Source organism: Trichosurus vulpecula, chromosome 2 (assembly GCF_011100635.1).
Source record: "Trichosurus vulpecula isolate mTriVul1 chromosome 2, mTriVul1.pri, whole genome shotgun sequence".
NCBI lineage: Eukaryota > Metazoa > Chordata > Mammalia > Diprotodontia > Phalangeridae > Trichosurus > Trichosurus vulpecula.
In genome coordinates, this window is record NC_050574.1 from 47,435,287 (window position 1) to 47,454,212 (window position 18,926).

Here is an 18,926-nt window from a genome sequence, read left to right on the forward strand (position 1 = left end):
ATTTCCTTCCCCAGCCCATTTTACAGATGAGGAAACTGAGGCAAACAAGGTTAAGTGACTTGCCCAGGGTCACCCAGCTAGTAAGTGTCTGAAGCCATATTTGAACTCAGGAAGAGGAGTGTTCCTGACTCCAGACCTGATGCTCTGTGGCGCCACCTAGTCGCCCAAGGCACATTAAAGACTGCTGGTTCCATTCCTCTCATTTTACAGATGAGGAAAAAGGGAAGTGGTTTGCCCAAGGCCACACAGCAAGTTAATGGTCTGGGCAGGCCTAGGACCTGGGTCTCCCAAACCCCATTTCCATCATACCACAATAAATCAAAATGAAGGCGAGAGCTACAAGGCAGCATAATTCTGAAATCCACAGGTTGGAGCCAGAAGGTCATATACATACACTGGGTTAAGCTGTGGTGATAGAAAAAAAGGCAAAACTACAATCCCTGCCCTCAAAGGAGCTTACAATCCAACAAGGGAGATGAAGAGTAAATGAGTATGTACAAAGAAGGAAATTCTAGAGTTAGCCTCCAGGGAAGGTACTAGGATTAAGGCCAATTCCCTCATTTGACAGGTGGGGAAACCGAGGCCCAGGGGAGGGTAAGGGGGCTTCCCCGGGGGTCACACAGGCAGAAGTGGGGGAGGTGCAGGATATTTGTATCCCTATGCTCACACTCTGGGGGCAGTGGGAGTTCCTTCCCTTGTACCAAGCTTCCCCCTGGAAAGGATCAGAGGAAGGATTTGAATTCAGATCCTTCCCGTTCTGCTGCGCCAACTCATTGAATCCCTAAAGTTGTGAAGTCTAATTATTGAAAAATGTCCCTCTGGACTCTGCTTTTGGGCAGAAAAAAACGAGAGGAGGAAATGAGCAAATAAGAAGCTTTTGGGGGAGAGGGCAGGGAGGGGCCGTCAATTCCTCCACCCACTCCATGGATACAATACATACATACAGTGGGGCCCCAGAGGAACCATTCTGAAGTACGCTATGACTTCAGACTCACAGGACTCTCTCGGCCCTTACTGTCTGCTGGGTGTCCTGCCCTCCCTAAACACACTTCTAGCCTCTTTCCACATGGTAAGTGGATTTACAAAGATCTCCTGACCCGCTCCCATCTAGTACCTACCCAGGGCCAAGCCCAGAATTAGACCCTGAGGTAGGCTAGGCTCCCTTGCTGCCCTCACAGTGACATATTCTGAGCAATCTCTTCTGTCTTAACATTTTATGCTCCAAAGTCCTTGCCAATTAATACATTCTGGATTTTGAGGTCCCCTCCCATCTCTGATATGCCATGTTCCAAGAGCCCTCCCAGCTCTGACATTCTTATGTTCTAAGGGCACTCTCAGTTCTGACATCCTTTGTCCTAAATGCCCTCCAAGCTCTGACATTCTGTGTTCTAAGGTCCCTACCAGCTCTGACATTTTGTGTTCTAAGAGCCCAAATCAGTGCTCAGGATGACCATAAGTCCCGGTCTCTCTCCATGTGTCCAGAACCTCCTTAAGCTGGGGTCTTGGGTACTCCCTATAGGAGTAGGCAGCCCTTTGGAAAACTGGCTCTGTTGTCCCTCTCCATCACCCTGGACACCTTCCTTATTTCCATTCTCCCCACCCCACCTGAAGCTAGAGTAGGAAGCCCTGGGGAAAGATTCATCCCTCAGTAATGACCCCTACCCCTGGGCTGAGGGTATCCAAAGGGCCAGAGCAGCACAGAGCCCCATGCAACTTAGGAAGCCTGACCCATAACAGAAGACACACTAGGAGAGACATATTTTTCCCTTAGGCGTGAGACATGTGGCCAGGCCACCTGGCTGGGGATGGCTTTTCAGAGATCTTTTCCTTCACAGACATGTGGGCTACAAGGAGGGAGATTCCTGGAGGAGGGAGGAAGGAGGCAAGGCCAGGAATGTGGCCTGGCAAAGACAGGCTGTCCCCCTGCTGGGACTGGAGGGAACACCCTTCTGACAGACAGCCATCCAAGGCTGCAGCTGGCCATTTTCATGGGAAAAGGGTGGATTTTACTGGTACTGGGCTGGTTCCTCCACCCCTCAAGAGTGCCTGGGTTCAGACTTTCTGGGAAATATTTGCTTTTACAAGAAAGCAATATGGGATAGTGGGAAGAGTATTAACATTAATAAAGAGGATCTGGGTTTGAGGGATAACTCTGTTACAACCCGGATGACCTTCAGATACTAGATTCCCTGTCTGGCCTTCAGCCTCCACCTCTAGAAAATAAAGGAATTGGACTGGGTGATCCCAAAGGTCTTTTCTTATATCAAATCCCCTAGTAATAATAATATCTATATTTATCTTGGGTTAGCTGAGTATATAGGGGCATTGGTGGGCCATGGACTTTTAGGAAGAGTGGCTATCAGTCTGTTTCTTGGCCTATGCGTGTCTTCCCCCCCACTCCCACCCTTTTTCCCTACCACTTATGCCCAAAGCATAATTTTAAAAATAATTTCCTCTGTTTAATAGGAAGGTATATGTAGAGCTTATATCAGACTGCACTGTGTCTTGGAGAGGGGAAGGGGCAGGAGGGGGAAGAATTTAGAACTCAATCTTATAAAAGTGAATGTTGAAAACTAAAAATAGGTAAAATTTTAAAAATTTAATTTCCTCCTCCCCATGTGATTAAATCAGTTATTCATAGCAAATTTAAATACATTTTATAGATACATTTTGTTTTCACATCACCTACATTTCCCAGTGTACCCTTCTCCATCCCTTATAACAAAGAATAAAAAACAAGGTGAAGAAACTGAAATTAGGCAGTGGACACATCTGTATCCCCCCACCTCTGCAAAGAAGCTGGGGAGGTCTCATATCTCTTCTTTGGTCAGTCAGTCCACAAGCATTTGTTAGGTGCTTACTGTGTGGTAGACACTGTGGTAAGTGCTGAGTGTACAAAGAAAGGCAAAGACTCTGTGTCCTGGCCTCAAGGAGCTTGCATTCTAAAGTAGGAGAGAACAGGCTAATCACTAGGCACGTGTATGTGTATGTGTATGTGTGGTCGTTATAACTCCCCAGTGTTCAGTTTCCATTTTTTATGGAACATAGAATGCCCTTTCAATTTGCATCATTGTGGTCATGAAACATAGTTTTCCTGGTTCTGCTCACTTAACTTGGCATCGTTAAATACAGTTATCCCTTCCACATAGTGAGGATTAGGGACGTGGCACTTCCCACAATCTGGAAAATCTGCATAAAATTTTTTGGCTCTCCTTTTGTACCAGAGAAGAAGTCTGAATTTTCTCTTTTTCTTTTATGGGGTGTTTGCAGTACCTTATTGTAAAGTTTGGGCTGATATTATACAATACCATACATATATTTTATGCATTTCTGAGTTTCTATACTTTATTCTGTGTCGTCTGCAGCTCCCACAAAACTCCCCAAAAATTCACATTTAATTTCTTATGCCCACCTGCGATATATCGCAACTGTGATGGGGGAAGTCATGATGTGGAAGGGATACTGTATAATCAATTCTTCTTTTTCATCATTTCTTATAACACAGTAATATTCATTCCCCACTCAGTGGACACCTACTTTTCTTTGCCATTGATGCTAATAATCTTGAGCTGTCCAGAAGTGAAATGGGCCACCCCTGGAGGTGTTGGGTTCTTCCTCACTGAAAGTGAAGGTCACCCGGCCATTTGTCAGTTTTGTTTTAGAAAATATTCTTTTTCAGTATAGAGTGGACTAGATAGATAGTCACTGCGGTCTCTTCCACTTCTCAGCTTCTGTGACTTTTTCTTCTTTGTCTTGGCCCAAGAAGACAGGAGGAACAATGGGCAGAGAATGCAAAGAGACAAATTTAGGCTTCCTAGAAGGAAAAAATTCCTAACAGTAGAAATGGAATGGCGAGGTAGTGGATCCCCTCTTACTTTGGTTTTCAAGCCAAGACTGGATGATTCCTAGTCAGCAAGTGACAGAAGACTCGTAGAAGGATCTAAGGCGCCCTTGGCATTCGGGGGCCTTTCCATCCACCCTGTGCAGACCTCTCCTCTAGTTAGAGAGCAAGCTCCTTAAGGAGGATGAGGATTGTGGTCTATTTTCTGTATGTGTCCCAAACTCTTAGCACTGTGCTTAGTGCCTAGTCAGCATTTAATATTTCACCATTCATTCACCCATCCTAGATTTAAAGCTGGACAAAAACATGGAGGCCATCTAGTCCAACCCACACCACCCCCCCCCCTTTTTTTTCCCCGGAGGACGAAACTATGGCTTACAAGAGTCAAGTGACTTGCCCAGGGTCACACAAATAGGCAGTAGCAGAGTTAGGATTTGAACCCAGGGTCTTCAGATTTCCAAGCCAGTGGTTGTTCTTTTTTGTGTAGGTACAGATTGTACTAGGTGGCATCCGAGATCCCTTCTCACTGAGATCCTTCAGGAATTTGGACACACTAGTACATAACAGGCTTATTTCTGGGACCTGGCTATATTTGCATGTCCCCTGCCCCCTTTACCAGCTGGGGACAGAACTACCTTTTTTTTTTCCTCTTCTCTTTTCCTCTCCGACACCCTCCATCAGGTCCTGGAATCCTTGGGAGGCTGGTCTCCCACTGTGATGTGCATTCAGTGCTCCCAGCCCCAGCCTGTGGTGTGACATCATCCGTCACCATGGAAATGGTTCTGGTGGTGTTGCAGTGGAATGGGACATGCCCGAGTGAACCGGGTTGATTAGGGAGGAGAACTGGGGGCCAGAGCTGGCTGCCTAGAAGCAGGGGGCCAGACCGAGAGACACTCAACAGATTTCTCAGATTGTCGTCGGCAAATCTAGCTTGGAAGTGTTTGGGGACGGGTTTTTCTGGGGAAAGATCTTTGTAACTAGCATGAGAAGGTACATATTTACAAGCGTGAAAAAAGGCAGTTTGAGTCTTGACAAATATAATGATAATATAGGGTTGCCGTTGTTTTTAAACCAGATCCATGATGCCATTGTTATAGGGAATTCTTAGTGAGGAAATGCCCTCTACCAATGCAGATGGTTATGTGCTCACCAACTTCTGGTCTTAAAGGTTGCTGGGCCCTAAGAGATTATTTGGGGCAGCTAGCTGGCGCAGTGGAGTCCCCAGAGTCAAGAGGACCTGAGTTCAAATTTGGTCTCAGACCTGTACTAGCTGTGTGACCCTGGGTAAGTCACTGAACCCTGTTTGCCTCAGTTCCCTCATCTGTAAAATGAGCTGGAAAAGGAAAGGCAAACCACTCCAGTATCTCTGCCAAAAAAAACCCAGATGGGGTCCCAAAGAGTCAGACATGACAAAAATGACTCAGCAACAGGTTATCTGACTTGCCCAGGGTCACAGAGGTGACAGAGTTGAGATGTGAAGCCAGGTCATAGAATCCTCCTGGGAGGGATCTCAGAGGTCAATCCCTTCATTATATAGATGAGGAAACTCAAGACCCAAAGGGTTAAGTGACTTGCCCAAGGTCACACAGTGTAAGTGGCAGAGCTGGAATTTGAACCCAAATACTCTGACTCCATATCCAGCAATCTTCCCACTTCCTCCTTCATGGAAGGTGTTGCTGATGAGGCTGAATGTGAGCACCAAGCAGAGCTGCCTGCCCAGGCATTCCCTGCCCCCATTCCCTTGGCACTTGCCCCAACAGGGCAGCTTTCACCATGGAGACTCCACACAGGGCACCAGGCTAGAGGGGTTTCCTGGGGGGATTGCTGGAATGTTTCAAAACCTTGGGCTTCTTTTCTTATGGAACGCCATAATGCCGCCAGCCACCCCATCCCTGGGCTCCTCCAAGCTTTTGAAGCAAAATCTGTGCCAGGTTATTTTCCCCGGGGGTGGGAGGAGGAGGGCAAAGAGAGAACAGAAGGCATCTGGTGGTAGAAACTGCCTCCGCCCATTAGGGCAGCCCCACTTTGCAGTGAGGGAGGGGCCACTTTCATTTTCCCTGATAGAAAAATCACCCAGGTGACACATTAATGACTTCTCTCCCAGCTTTCTACAGCCCTTAGCTGTCATGGTGATGAGAAGAATGTGAGCCCCGGATTCCAGGGGGCTTCTCCCAGGGCCAGAGGAGTGGGAACATTAATGGGCATTCGTGTTAGCTCCTGGTGGAGGAGGGGAAGGAAGGGAGGGGGAAGGGGGACATGCAAAGCTTTCCCGAAGTGGAAGTCAGGACGCTCTAGTTCACATTACTATCCCCAAGGCCATGGTCAGGTCACTTCTTTCTTAGCTTCGTGTTCCTTATTGGGGAAATGAGGGGATTAAACCAGATCATCTCTGAGGTCTCCGCCAGCTTAAAGTCCAATGAGAATCCTGCATGGCGCTGCTTCATGCACCCCATCTGCCTCCTTCCACTTTGATGCCTTTGGACTGTGGGGCAGGTGGTGTTCTCACTGTGGAGCAGGTGTTTTGCCCCATGCTGGCCACTCTGTGTTTTCTTTCTTCCTTCTTCCCTCCTTCCCTCCTTTTCTTCCTTCTTTCTTCTTTGGTTCTTCTTCCTTCTCTCTCTCCTTCCCTTCTTCCAACCCTCCTTTCTCCCTACCGCCTTTTTACTTCTTTCCTTCCTTCCTTTCTTCCTTTCTTCCTCCCCCTCCCTCCTTCCCTCCTTTCCTCCGTTCCTCCCTCCCTTCACTCCTCCCTTCCTCTTTCCTTCCTTCCCTCCTTCCTCTTCTTCCTTCTTTCCCTCCATCCCTTCCTTCTTCCTTTCTCTCTCCCTCATTTTTATCTCCGTTCTTCCTTCCTCCCTCCCCCTCCCTCCTTCCCTTCCTCATCCCTTCCTATCTCCCTCCTTCCCTTCCTTCTTTTCTCTCTCACTTCTTCTCTCCTTCCACTCCTTTTTCCCTCCATCCTTCCTCTCTTTCCTTCCTTCCTTCTCTCCCTCTTTCCATCCTTTCTTCCTTCCTTCCTCTCTCCCTTTCCTTCCCAACTCCTAGGACCAGCACTCTATCTACTGTACCCTACCACCTACTTTACATATAATTGGGTTGCCTCTATGATTCCGATTTTGTTTGTGGGAATGGGCAGGTGTGAGGATTGAGGGTCCGGCTGTCCCTGGTGCTTGGCACACAGTAAGACAGGGAGAGGGCCTCACACTCTGGTTTTGGTCATTTCTGAATGAGGAAGCTTCTTTTCCCAGTGTGGGTCAGTGCCTGCTCTTCATCTGATATTTGTCATCTCCCAGAATACTGGTCACACAGCCTGCATGTATCAGTGACTAGATCTGAACCCGTGTCTTCCCTGCTTCAAGGCTATCTGTCTGTCCCCCAGGTAGAGGTTCTATTGGCACATAGTAGGTGCTTGTTAATCATTAATAAGTGCTTGTTGATTGGTTCATTTTAAGATCCTTTCAGAGGGCTGGCCTACTCCCCCACCCTTAGTCAGTCTCCCCAGGATGGATCTTGTATTGCCTTCTTCTGGCACATTAGGGAAGCTGTGTATTAAGTGCTAGGAAATCCTTTGCCAGATGGCAAGTCTAGGAAGAGACAAAGAGGGTTTCAGTAGCATGAAAAAGCCTTGTTTACTTGCTAAGAGGCTCCTCTCCAGGTGAGATGTTTCATATTTTTAATCAAGCTGGGTCCCCAACCGTGGGAACAGGAACAATTGGCAGCATCTCTGGCCCAAGTAGATTGACAGCTTCTCCTCACTGGCTTTCAGGGGGCTCTGTGGTTTATTTCAATAGACCCTCATGTTCAAACCAGCTACTGTCTGGCCCCACAAAGTCGAGACAAGGGTTCCCAAAGCCCCTCCTGGCAGGCTGGGCCATGGCCTCCTTCCACATCAGGAATCAGGGCTGATTCAGGAAGGGCCGGGGGGAACAAAGAGGTGCCTGGTGAAGGAAGGAGAGGGTGACAAGAAAAAGCCACCTTCCAAGTCAGTCTCATGTTGATACCCTGCTCTCTCTTTCTCTTAGCCATGAAGGCCGATAGAAAGCGTTTGAAGGCCGAAAAGACAGACCTCGTGAGCCAAATGCAACAGCTCTATGCCACCCTGGAGAGCCGGGAGGAGCAGCTTCGGGATTTCATCCGGAACTATGAGCAGCACAGAAAAGTAAGGCCAGCTGTCCTACTGCTCTCTTATGACCTGCATATGCCTAGGCATGCATGTATGTGGGTAAGGGTGTGTGCTCATACAGGCACACAAGATGCCACTCCATGGTAGGAGCATAGAGAGAGAACCATTGAGTCCATTCTACAGATGAGGAAACTGAGGCAGACAGGTTTTCAGGGGTGGGAAACCTGTGGCCTCAAGGCCATAGTTTGGATTCAGGCAAAGGATCTAGAGGGCCACATGTGGCCTTGAGGCCACAGGTACCCCACTCCTTGGGTTGGGTGGGTCACACAGCTATAAAGTACTTAAGATAGGATTTGAATCCATATCTTCCATGATTCCAGGTCCATTATCTGAAGCAGATGTGGAATGAGGAGATGATGGATGATTGGGACCAGAGTCCAGCCATCCTATAGAAACCACACCAAGCCATGTTCCATATTATTCATTCCTTAAGCTCTCAATTGACATATTGCTCTTGATTCAAGTATTTTCTGTTGCTTTTGACCTATGTGGCCTTGGGCAAGGCAGTTAATCTCTCTAGCACTCAGTTTTCTCGTTTGTAAAATGAAGGATTGGTCTAGTGGCCTCTGGAGCTTCTTCTGGCTTCCTCTATGGTCTCTGAGGTCCCTTCCAGATTTAGGTCTAAGATGTTATGATCTCAAGATGGGATGGATAGGTGGGTGGATGGATGGATGGATGGATGGATGGATGGATGGATGGATGGATAGATGGGTGGATGTATGTATGAATGGATGGATGAGTGGATGGATGGATGGATGGTAGATGGATGAATGAATAGATGGCTGGATAGGTGGGTGAATGAATGGATGGATGGTAGATGGATGGATGAATAGATGGATGGATGGATGGATGGTAGATGGATGGATGAATAGATGGCTGGATAGGTGGGTGAATGGATGGATAGATGGTAGATGGGTGGATGGATGGATGATTGGATGGGTGGGTGAATGGATGAATGAATAGATGGGTAGACGATAGGTGCATGGATGGGTGGGTAGAGAGATAGGTGAGTGGATAGATGTGTGGATGTGTAGATGGATAGATTGATGGGTAGATGGGTAGATAGATGGATGGGTTGGTAGATGGCTAGATAGATGCATATACCTCATAAGGGAAGCAGTATATACAAAGTAAATGAGATATCATGTGTAAAGTGAAAGTCAGTCATAATTATGAATGGATAAAGATAGACTAGATCTGTGGTTTCATTAGCCCAGGGAACTCCCAGATGAAGAAACTCTCTCTCCCAGTGCAGGTTCTTTTAACATAGAATCTTAGAGTAATACAGATTTAGAGCTGGGGCACTGAGAGGTTAAATGACTCACCCAGGGTCACACAGATAGTAAATGTCAAAAGGAGACTGTGACCCCAGGTCTCCCCATCTCCAAGGCCAACTCTATCCACTATGTCACACTTCCTCTCTATTATGGATGGATGGATGTTAGAATAAATACCTAAATGAGTCATCTGTCCAGAATCTCACTGAAGATTTGCTACTTTAGATTTAAATACTTTATCAATCAACAAACTTTTACTAAATTCTAAGGCACAGAATATTGTTTTAGGTGTAAGTAGAGTGGGGAAGAAGGGAGAGAAATGCAAGATTTAGTTAGGATAGTCCTTGCCTCCATGGCACATACCTTCAAGCAGGAGGCTAAGACAAACATAGTAATTCTAATACACACCATTACCAGGTAAGTGAATTTGGGAGGTATAAAGTAAAGTGTGTTTGAGATCATGGTGAGGGGATGTCATTTCTAACTAGGGGAACCAGGGAAGGCTTCCTGGAGGAGGTAGCCATCCTGGTGAGATGTGGACATGGTTGGGAATTCATCAGGTACAAAGGAGGAGGCGCCCATTTCTCCTATGGTGCCCACTAGGCCACCTTGGGAATGAAACCTGGCTCAGCAGCTATATTTCTACTCCTCCACATTTGTTGTTTCTATTCCAATGGGGCATCTCTTTCCTTTTTCCTCCTGGCTGACAATGGCCACCCTCAAGGGATGGACTGACCTAGCCAGTCCCTTCAGATCCCTCCTCCCTGAGATACTGATGTGCACTCCCTGGGGACTTGAGACCCCCAGAGGTGGCCTCCTTTTGGGGTGCTGGCACAGTTCAAGTTCATGCCTGTCCCTGAGGTCTTTGGCTGCCTGGATGAAATGGATATGCTTTCTTTGAAGCTAACTTCTCTGTTCTGTTAATGGCGAGCCAAGGGTACTGATGATAAGTAGACAGCCTGTGAAATCAGAAGAGAGAAAAAAATTAATTGGGAACCAAGAGAAGAGGCATTGAAGAGCTCTCAGTCAAGGCAGAACAATACATTGTGTGACATTCAGAGCAGGAGCTTCTGAGGATCAGGGGCGCTGGGTGCCCCTGGACGTTCTCCTTGACAGATATGTTCCCTCAGAACAGGGACCTCCCTGAACCCACCACAACCTTTGGCCTACAACAGAGTTTCTCAAACAGGGAACCCCAGGATCTATGGGGCCATGTGAGTTCTCTGAACAACCCTTGTGGGAATCCTAGGACCTCTGACCTTTCTTCCTAGTTACCTCTTCCTCTGTTTCCCAGTTAGAAGGCCTTCCCCTTAGTTTCTTTTTCCCTTCCTCTTTCTTTTTCTGACCCTGGGGCTTTGCTTGGGCCCAGTGTAGCTGTCCTGAAAGGGGTAGAACGTGGAAGAAACATGCTTACTAATTTCCTTTCCCAGGCAGGTTTCTGGCAGAGATCATGGATTTAAAGCTGAGCAGGGCCTTAGAACACAGAATGTCAGAGCTGGGAGGGCCCTTAGGATACGGAATATCAGAGCTGGGAGGGCCCTTAGGACACAGAATGTCAGAGCTGGAAGGGCCCTTAGAATACAGGATGGCAGAGGGGGATCTTAGAAGTCATAGAGCCCTACTCTCTCATTTTACAAACAGGACTGCTCAGGCCCAGAGAAAAGGAGTGATTTGCCCAAGGGTCACACTCTCATTGATAAGAGAAACATGCTTACCAGGAGCTGAATCTGCAGATCTAGGGAACAGATTTACTCATTTAAAACCAATCAAACTGTGAGCTAATTGGCCCATGGATTGCATTTGTGATAAGTTGAGTTGGTGAGGATCAATCTGGAGCTGCTTACCCTTGAGGCACTATCATCCCATCCCCCACAACCCCCACACCCCGCCCCCCCAATGTAAGATCAGAGCCAAGCAGGGTTGGGGCTAGAATCCTGCTGAGTCTAGGTCTTGGCTAAAGCTGTATGCAAATAGCCTTGCTGTGACTCTGTGGGGCTGTGAAGGGAGGAGCCGCAGTAGATACCTAGGGAACAGAGCTGTCTCTGGGCCTGCCGGGGTAGCCCCCCACCCCATCAGAACACTTCAGCACACTGTGAAGAGTGAACTCCTCTGCAGGGGAACTTGGGACGTCTCCAAGTCCAGCCATGAAGTTCCGCCTGCTGGGCAGTGTTTCCAGAATGAAAATTGCCTATGAAAGATGAATCTTGTGGATTTCATGGTTAGAAATCACCTGCTCCTCCTCTGGCCCTCTTAGACCATTATCAACTAGGGGCAGCCACAAGGCACAGAGCTCTGGGCCTGGAGCAAGGAAGACCTGAGTTCAAGCGGATACTTCTGTCTGTATGACCCTGGGCAGGTGACTTTACCTCTGATTGCCTCAGCTTCCTCATCAGAAAATGGGGATAATAATAGCCCCCATCTCCCAGGCTTGTTGTGAGGACCAGATGTGACGCTGTTTGTAAAGTCCTTAGCATGGTAGTGCCCGGCTTATAGTAAGCATATGTAAATGTCAGCTGCTGTGGTGACCATCGTCATTGTGATCACTATTATTTATTAGCATCTCACGCCCAGATGATGAGAAATTAGAAATGTCTTGCTAGGACTAGAAGGTCACAGATATGGGAGGGGGCAGGTCCAAAGAAAAGGCGGGGCAGGAGGAAGAGATACCTCATCAGAGGAGAAGGGGAAGGATCAGAACATCTTAGACATAGAGCTGGAAGGGCCCTCAGGGGCCATCTAGGCCAACCCCCTCCTTTTACAGATGAGGAAACTGAGGCCAAGTGAAGTTAAGTAACTTGCTTGTCATCACTTAGGTGGATAGTGCCAGAGGCAGGATTTACACACGGGCCCTCTGACTTCAGAGGGAGGCTTTCTGCCATACCACACTAAAACAAACATTTTGTTAGATAGAAGAAGGCTAGGTTAGGGAAACCTGGCCACCAAATCTCCGTAAAGCCTCTTAGCCGTTCTCCTGGCTTCTGTTCTCTCCCACTCTAATCCACTCTGCTGCTCTGAGGGAGTGTGATTAGACAATTAAAATTTCTGAACAGTACATAGCACAGTGCCTGGCACGTAGTAGGCACTTTATAAAATGTTTATTGTTTGGTTTTGGCTAAACAGAATGGAAACAGAAAGGACTTCAGAGTCCAGGTTGTGATGGGGGAAGAGAAGAAAGAGATGGGGGGGTGGCAGAGAAAGATAAGGTGGAAGAGGAAGAAGGAACAAGGGAGAAACAGAGAGACTGAGAGATAAAGACAGAGGGAGGAAGAGACAGAGAGAAGAGAGGGAGGGAGGGAGGGAAGAGAGAGAGAGAGAGAGAGAGAGAGAGAGAGACTGATTGTGTGTTTAGGGATAAGGAAATAGTGTCCCTTTTCATCTAAAACATTTATTACTTAGCTATCATGAATGCTGTTCAATATGAATCTAGTTCTGATCCTTATGGTACCTGGCCTCCCCACTTCTATGGATGATAAGTACTCTAACTATAACCAAAGGAACCAGCATCCAACTTCCATTTTGGCTGCTTCCCAAATTGACCCAAATAATGCTATCAGAAATGAGTGAATGAATAAGACATCTCCTCACAGGAGTCTTAGTGATCATCTAGTCCAGACTAATTTTTTCCCACCCCTGAAGTCACAGGCTACGGCACTGGTACCAATCGGAGACAAAAGCAGAAGTTTCTTTCCTGGAATAGAAGGTTCCAGATATTGTCAGTCTACAAGCATTTATTAAGCACCTACTGTGTGCCAGGCACTGTGCTAGATTCTGAGGATGCAAAAAAAAAGGCAGAAGACAGTTCCTGCTCGCAAGGAGCTCGGAGGGAGACAACATGGAGACTGCTATGTGTACAAACAAGATATATGCAGGAGCTGTTGGAGATAATCAACAGTGAAGGCAGCAGATGGTGGGAGTAATCCAAGGCTGAGGCTTGGGGGGTGGGCAGAGAAAGGGAGGGCAGGGACAAGAGGGGAAAAGGAAAAAGACATACCAGCGTAAGAGGAAGAGGTAGGACAGAATCAGCAGCCTGTTGGACGGAGAAAGCCTAGAAGACCAAAAGAGTCTATGATCACTAGATAACCAGATTTAGAAACTGAGGCCCAGAGAGGTTAACTTAGCTGGGTTCATATAAGTCATAAATTATTGAGCCCCTCCACACCAAGAGTGGGAGTTGTAATACACCTTCCTTGCCCCAAACACACACCAACGTACATTCCTCTCTGCCCCACAATGAGAAAGAACTGGCAGGGACAGCTAGGTGGTACAGTGAATAGAGCACCAGCCCTAGAGTCAGGAGGAGCTGAGTTCAAATCCAGCCTCAGACACTACTAGCTGTGTGTAACAGCAATGTTGCTAGCAGCTGTTGTAGGGGTGAAAGACCAACAGCAAAAGCACACAGGAAGGCTGCTAGCACCATTTCTTTGATCTGCTTTTCTAAGGAAAGCAACTTTAAGGGGTTAACAGTCTTGCTTTAATTAAGCATACATGTGTCATTCACTTAGTTCAGGGGGAAAAGCCAGCACCCTGAACTTCAGAGCAAATACAAACAAAAACTACAAGCAGATCAACAGACAGGCTTTGTCTGATCAAGACATCACATACATAGTTACCAGAGAAAGAAGCACCAACATCTAGGTTTTCAAAAGCTCTTAACAACAGCTACCCACAGTCTTGTCTGGTCAAATCACAGGACACTCTTCCAGTGAATGAGAGCCCCAAAACAAAACTCCAACCTCAGATCTTATATACCCTTCTCAGGGTCAGAGGGTGTCCCAACCATATGATTCAAATCTATGTGAACTAGGCTTTGTTATTTCTTAAACTGGTCAAAGACTCTTGATTCAATCAAAGAAACAAAAGACAACAAAAAGTCCACTTGCTTGCCATTACATTTGAAAGGCAAGACTCAAAGAGAAAACTAAAAAGTCCCACCCTAATTACCATAACACTGTGTGACCCTGAGCAAGTCACTTAACCCTTATTGCTAGAAAGGAAGGAAGTAAGTCAAGAAGGAGGGCAAGAAGGAGCTACTTTCTCTTTTTAGAAAACTGTCGTTTCTCCTGCTGTCACCCAAACCCAAGGACCAAAGGGCTGACTCTTTCCCAGTAGGCAAGAGCCATGTACCAGCTCTTAACATGTAGGAAGATCTGAGTCTCTGATTCACTTTTATGAAGTGAGATTATAGTAGAGGATGAAGTTGTGGAGAGTGGGCTGGCTGCCTTTCCCTATAGCAGGGATCCTTAACCAAAGATCCACAAGGATAAATTTCAGGGGTATTCATGAATTTAGATAGGAAAAAAAAAAAAAATATATATATATATATATATATAATATATATATATATATATATATATATATATATATATATATCTTTATTTTTACTAACCTCCAACTGAAATTTAGCATTTTTTTCAATTATTTTTAAATAGTTTATTATTATTATGTGTCAAGGAACATGTACTTTCCTTCCTCGCAATTTTTTCTAACATTTTTATTTAAAGCTTTGAGTTCCAAATTCTATCCAAATTCTATCCCTACCTCCCCTTCTTTCCCCCTCCCTGAGACAGTAAGCAATCAGATATAGGTTATACATGTGCAATTATGAAAAATATTTCTATATTAGTTATCTTGTGTAAGAAGACTCAAGTAAGAGAAAGAAAGAAAGTGAAAAACAGCATGTTTCACTCTGAATTCAATCAATATCAGTTCTTTCTCTGGAGGCAAATAGATGCTTTGTCATTAGTCATTTGGGGTTGTGTGGGATGAAGGACCCTCACCAATTAAAAACGATTAATTTTTAATAAGGAGCCATCTCAGGGTGGGAACAGAAATAAAATTTTATTCAATTCTCATGAGAATAGGGCGTCCTCTGCTAGAACAGATCTAGCAAGGGAGGTGAAGGCACAAGGAACAAAGCACCAATATTATACCTAAAGCAAGAGAATTCCCGCCCACCTCTGACCCTTCTCACCATTGTCTGGGAGGTGGGCTTACAGTCTGACCACGAAAAACTAGACAAAGAACCGGGAAATCAAGGCACAGAAATTCCAATTCCCATTCCCTTAGTTAATGATTACAACTGAGGTGACATCTATGAATCTAAAGAAGGAGAATAAGATAAGGGGAGGGGGAGACCCTCTCCATTCTTCTTCAGTACTTTTACAGTAAAGGAAAGCAGGTCACAGTGACCCTATTCTTACTTAGCAAATCTTTAAACCAGGACCAGAAGAAAGGACAAAAAGTTTCAGGGTAAAAAAAAAAAAAGAAACTTTCCCAGAGGCTGAGCAATCAAGCTCTCACAGCCTCAGAATTTTTCCACTTCCCTATTTCCTGATTTTTAAACATTTCTAAGTATAGATATGAATAGATATATATTTATACATATATATTCCCTGCAGAGTCTTCACATTTTATTTTCTCACTACCTCACACAGGGTTGTCTTGCATCATTGTATTGCTGAGAATAGCCAAGTCATTCATAGTTCTTCATAGACCAACACTGTGTACAGTGTTCTTTTGGTTCTGTTCAATTCGCTATGCATCAGTTTATGTAAGTCTTTCCAGGTTTTTCTGAAATCATGCTGCTTGCCATTTCTTATAGCACAATAATATTCCATTGCAATCATAATCCGCAGCTTGTTTATTCATTCTCCAATTAACGGACATCCCTTTGATTTCCAATTCTTAGCCACCACAAAAAGAGCTGCTATAACTATTTTTGTACAAACAGGTCCTTTCCCCTTTTTGGGGGTCTTTGGGATATAGGCTTAGCAATGGTATTGCTGAATCAAAGGGTATGCACAATTTTATAGCCCTTTGACATACTTTTAAATTAAATTGACTCTCCCACCTCCTTCAATTGCGCATTTTTTAAAAAGAAAAACAACTCAGTACATAGCTACATAGTTGAGCAAAAATGGATTGCCACAAAGTAGCCATGTCTAAGAATATATGTTTTCCTCTGCATTTTAAGTTCATCCCCCCTCTGCCAGGAGGTAAATGGCGTGCTTCATTGTTACATCTTTCTTCATTTGGTCTCGTTTTGTTATTGAATTGATCAGGGTTTTAACGTCTTTCAGAATTATTGTTTTAGTCTCCTGGTTCTGCTCACTTCACCCTGCATCAGTTGATAAAAATCTCCCGTTTCCTCTGAAATTGTCCATTTCATCATTTCTTTGGGTATAATAGTATTGTTACATTTATATGCTGCAATTTGTTTAGATGTTCCCCAATAGGAAGATAGCCCTTTAGCTTCAAATTTTCATCCACTAAAAAAAACTTTGTTCAGTTATTTTAAAATATATTCTGATAAAAGATTAAGAACCTCAGATCTAAGCTAACTCTGTCTCTCTGTCCCGGTGTCTCTTTGTCTCTGTCTGTCTTTGTCTATCTCTCTCTCTCTCTCACACGCACACGTGCATGCACACGTGCTGGTGCACTTTTTCACCCCTTCCCACTACGATGAGTTAGAGTCAGCTTCTGACTGAGGTTGATGGAAGAAAAAAGTCACTGCCAGAGGCAGTCGTAGGAGCCCCAGATTTAGCTGCACTGGAGGCTCCCCTTTCTCCCAAGGGGGGCCATAGTCATCCAGAAATACCTTTAAACCAGCAGAGTGAAAGCCCAGCATGGAGTTTGTTTACTTTATCTAGGGGAAGGGAGAAGGTCATTCAGCTATGGGATTGATTCCTTTTTCTCCCCATGAGAAAGCAATTCCCATGCTTAGGAAAAGGAAGGGAGAAAAAAACCAGCCAAAAGAGGAGAGAGTATATATGTGGCCTAATGTGTGTGTTGGGGTGGGGGGAGGGGAGGGAGGGAAGTCAGTGTCCACTCATTTGATCTGTGATTAAAATTCATAGGATCGTGGATGTAGAACTGAAGGGGACTTTTAAAACCATTGAGTCCAACCCTCTTACTTTGATGAATGAGGAAATTGAGACCCAGAAAGATTATTGATTTTGGATTATAAGATCATAGCTTTAGAGCTGGAAAAGACTTTTAGAAACTATCAAGTCTCATCCCCTCACTTTACAGATAGGCAGCAGAGAGCTTGATTTACTTTCCCAGTGTCACAAAGGTAGTAAATTCCCGAGGGCAAGTTCGAACCCAGATCTTTCTGACTCCAGGTTCTGTCTGCACTCTCTCTGTAATGCCATCCTGCCTCCCCTTTTAGAAGCTCAGACCCTATTTCCCCCTCCCTTCAGACATTGGCTGCTAGTTCCCTCCATCTCTTCCCCTTTACTTCAGGGAAGGCGTCAGACTTCCTAGTAACAGTGTGATATGGCTAACACAGCTGACAGAATATGAACTCCTCATTCTTCGTGCTTACATCCTCAGTGATTACCCCAGTACCTAACACATACAGAGCAGGCACCTAGAAGGTGTTTACTCACCCCTTGATTGGCTGCTGTGGAGAAGCACGCTATCCAGGAATAAGGAGGGAACAGTCCTCAGGCCCCAGCTCCAGAACAGTGTTCCGCTAGGGATGCTTGGATATGGAGAAGACTTGGCTGAGCCCAGAGGAGGTGCTCTTGAGCTCCCTAATGCCTGTCATTGCTTTCTTTCCACAGGAGAGTGAGGATGCGGTCAAAGCCCTGGCAAAAGAGAAGGACCTTCTGGAGCGGGAGAAGTGGGAACTGCGCCGGCAAGCCAAAGAAGCCACGGACCATGCCACGTCCCTGCGTTCACAGCTGGACCTGAAGGACAACAGAATGAAGGAGCTCGAGGCTGAGCTGGCTATGGTAAGATACTCTGGCCCTCCCCCTGCTCCGCTTCTGCCAAAGGGGAGAGGCAATAGACAGTTGTAGTAGTAGTGGTAGCAGTAGTAGTAGTGGTGGTGGTGGTGCCGATAGCAGTGGTAGTACTGGGAGGAGGAGGAGGAAGTGTAAAAAGTGAAATAACAATGACGGCAGTGACGGCAACAATAATTGGCATTTATATGGCACCTCCTATGTGCCAGGCTTTGTGCTAAGCACGTTACAAAAACCTCATTTTTATCTCGCCTTGGGAGTTAGGAGCTATCGTTATCCCCATTTTACAGTTAAGGAAACTGAGGCAAACGGAGGGTAAGTAGCATCTGGCCCTCCCCTCACTCTCCTCCAGCCAATGGGGAGAGAGAGTTCAGCATGTAACTATAACCACAACAGCGTAGAGTCTTAACATCTTCGTGGGCGCTGCATAGACTACGCCACTCGCCAGGCAGCCCTCCTGACATACGAGCACGCTAAAGGGAAGGCTGGATTTGGAGTCGGGGGACCTGGTTTCAATCCCAGCCCTGCTGTGTACTGCCCTCGTGCCCTGGGGTCACAGCCTCCCTGAGCTTCGTCTGTAAGAGTGCAGAGTTGGGTGGGGTGACCTCTTCCTGTCCTTCCGTCCCTTCCAGCTCTAAATCAGCGATCTTAAAACAGTGACATAAATTTCATCCAAGGGGGTCTTACCAATTCAGTCCAATTCATGAAGTATTGATTAAACACCCGCTGTTTATTTTAGGCAGGAGGCACGCAAAGACAAAACAAAAACTACAGTTCCTCCAGGAGTTTATGCTCCCCCAGGGGCGGGCGTAGTTGTTGTTGACTCTTTATCAGACTCCGAACTGTCCTTGGAGTTTTCTGGGCAGAGATACTGGAGT

General features: G+C 46.0%; 1 protein-coding gene across 1 annotated transcript in view; it reads left to right on the forward strand.

Annotated features, from left to right (window-relative positions):
* KAZN (kazrin, periplakin interacting protein) overlaps positions 1 to 18,926 on the forward strand; it is a 148,222-nt gene that overhangs the window by 100,814 nt on the left and 28,482 nt on the right. The window contains exons 3-4 of the mRNA XM_036745319.1: positions 7,864 to 8,000; positions 17,869 to 18,039. Of these exons, the coding sequence (XP_036601214.1) occupies positions 7,864 to 8,000; positions 17,869 to 18,039 (308 nt within the window). The remainder of the gene's footprint in view (positions 1 to 7,863; positions 8,001 to 17,868; positions 18,040 to 18,926) is intronic.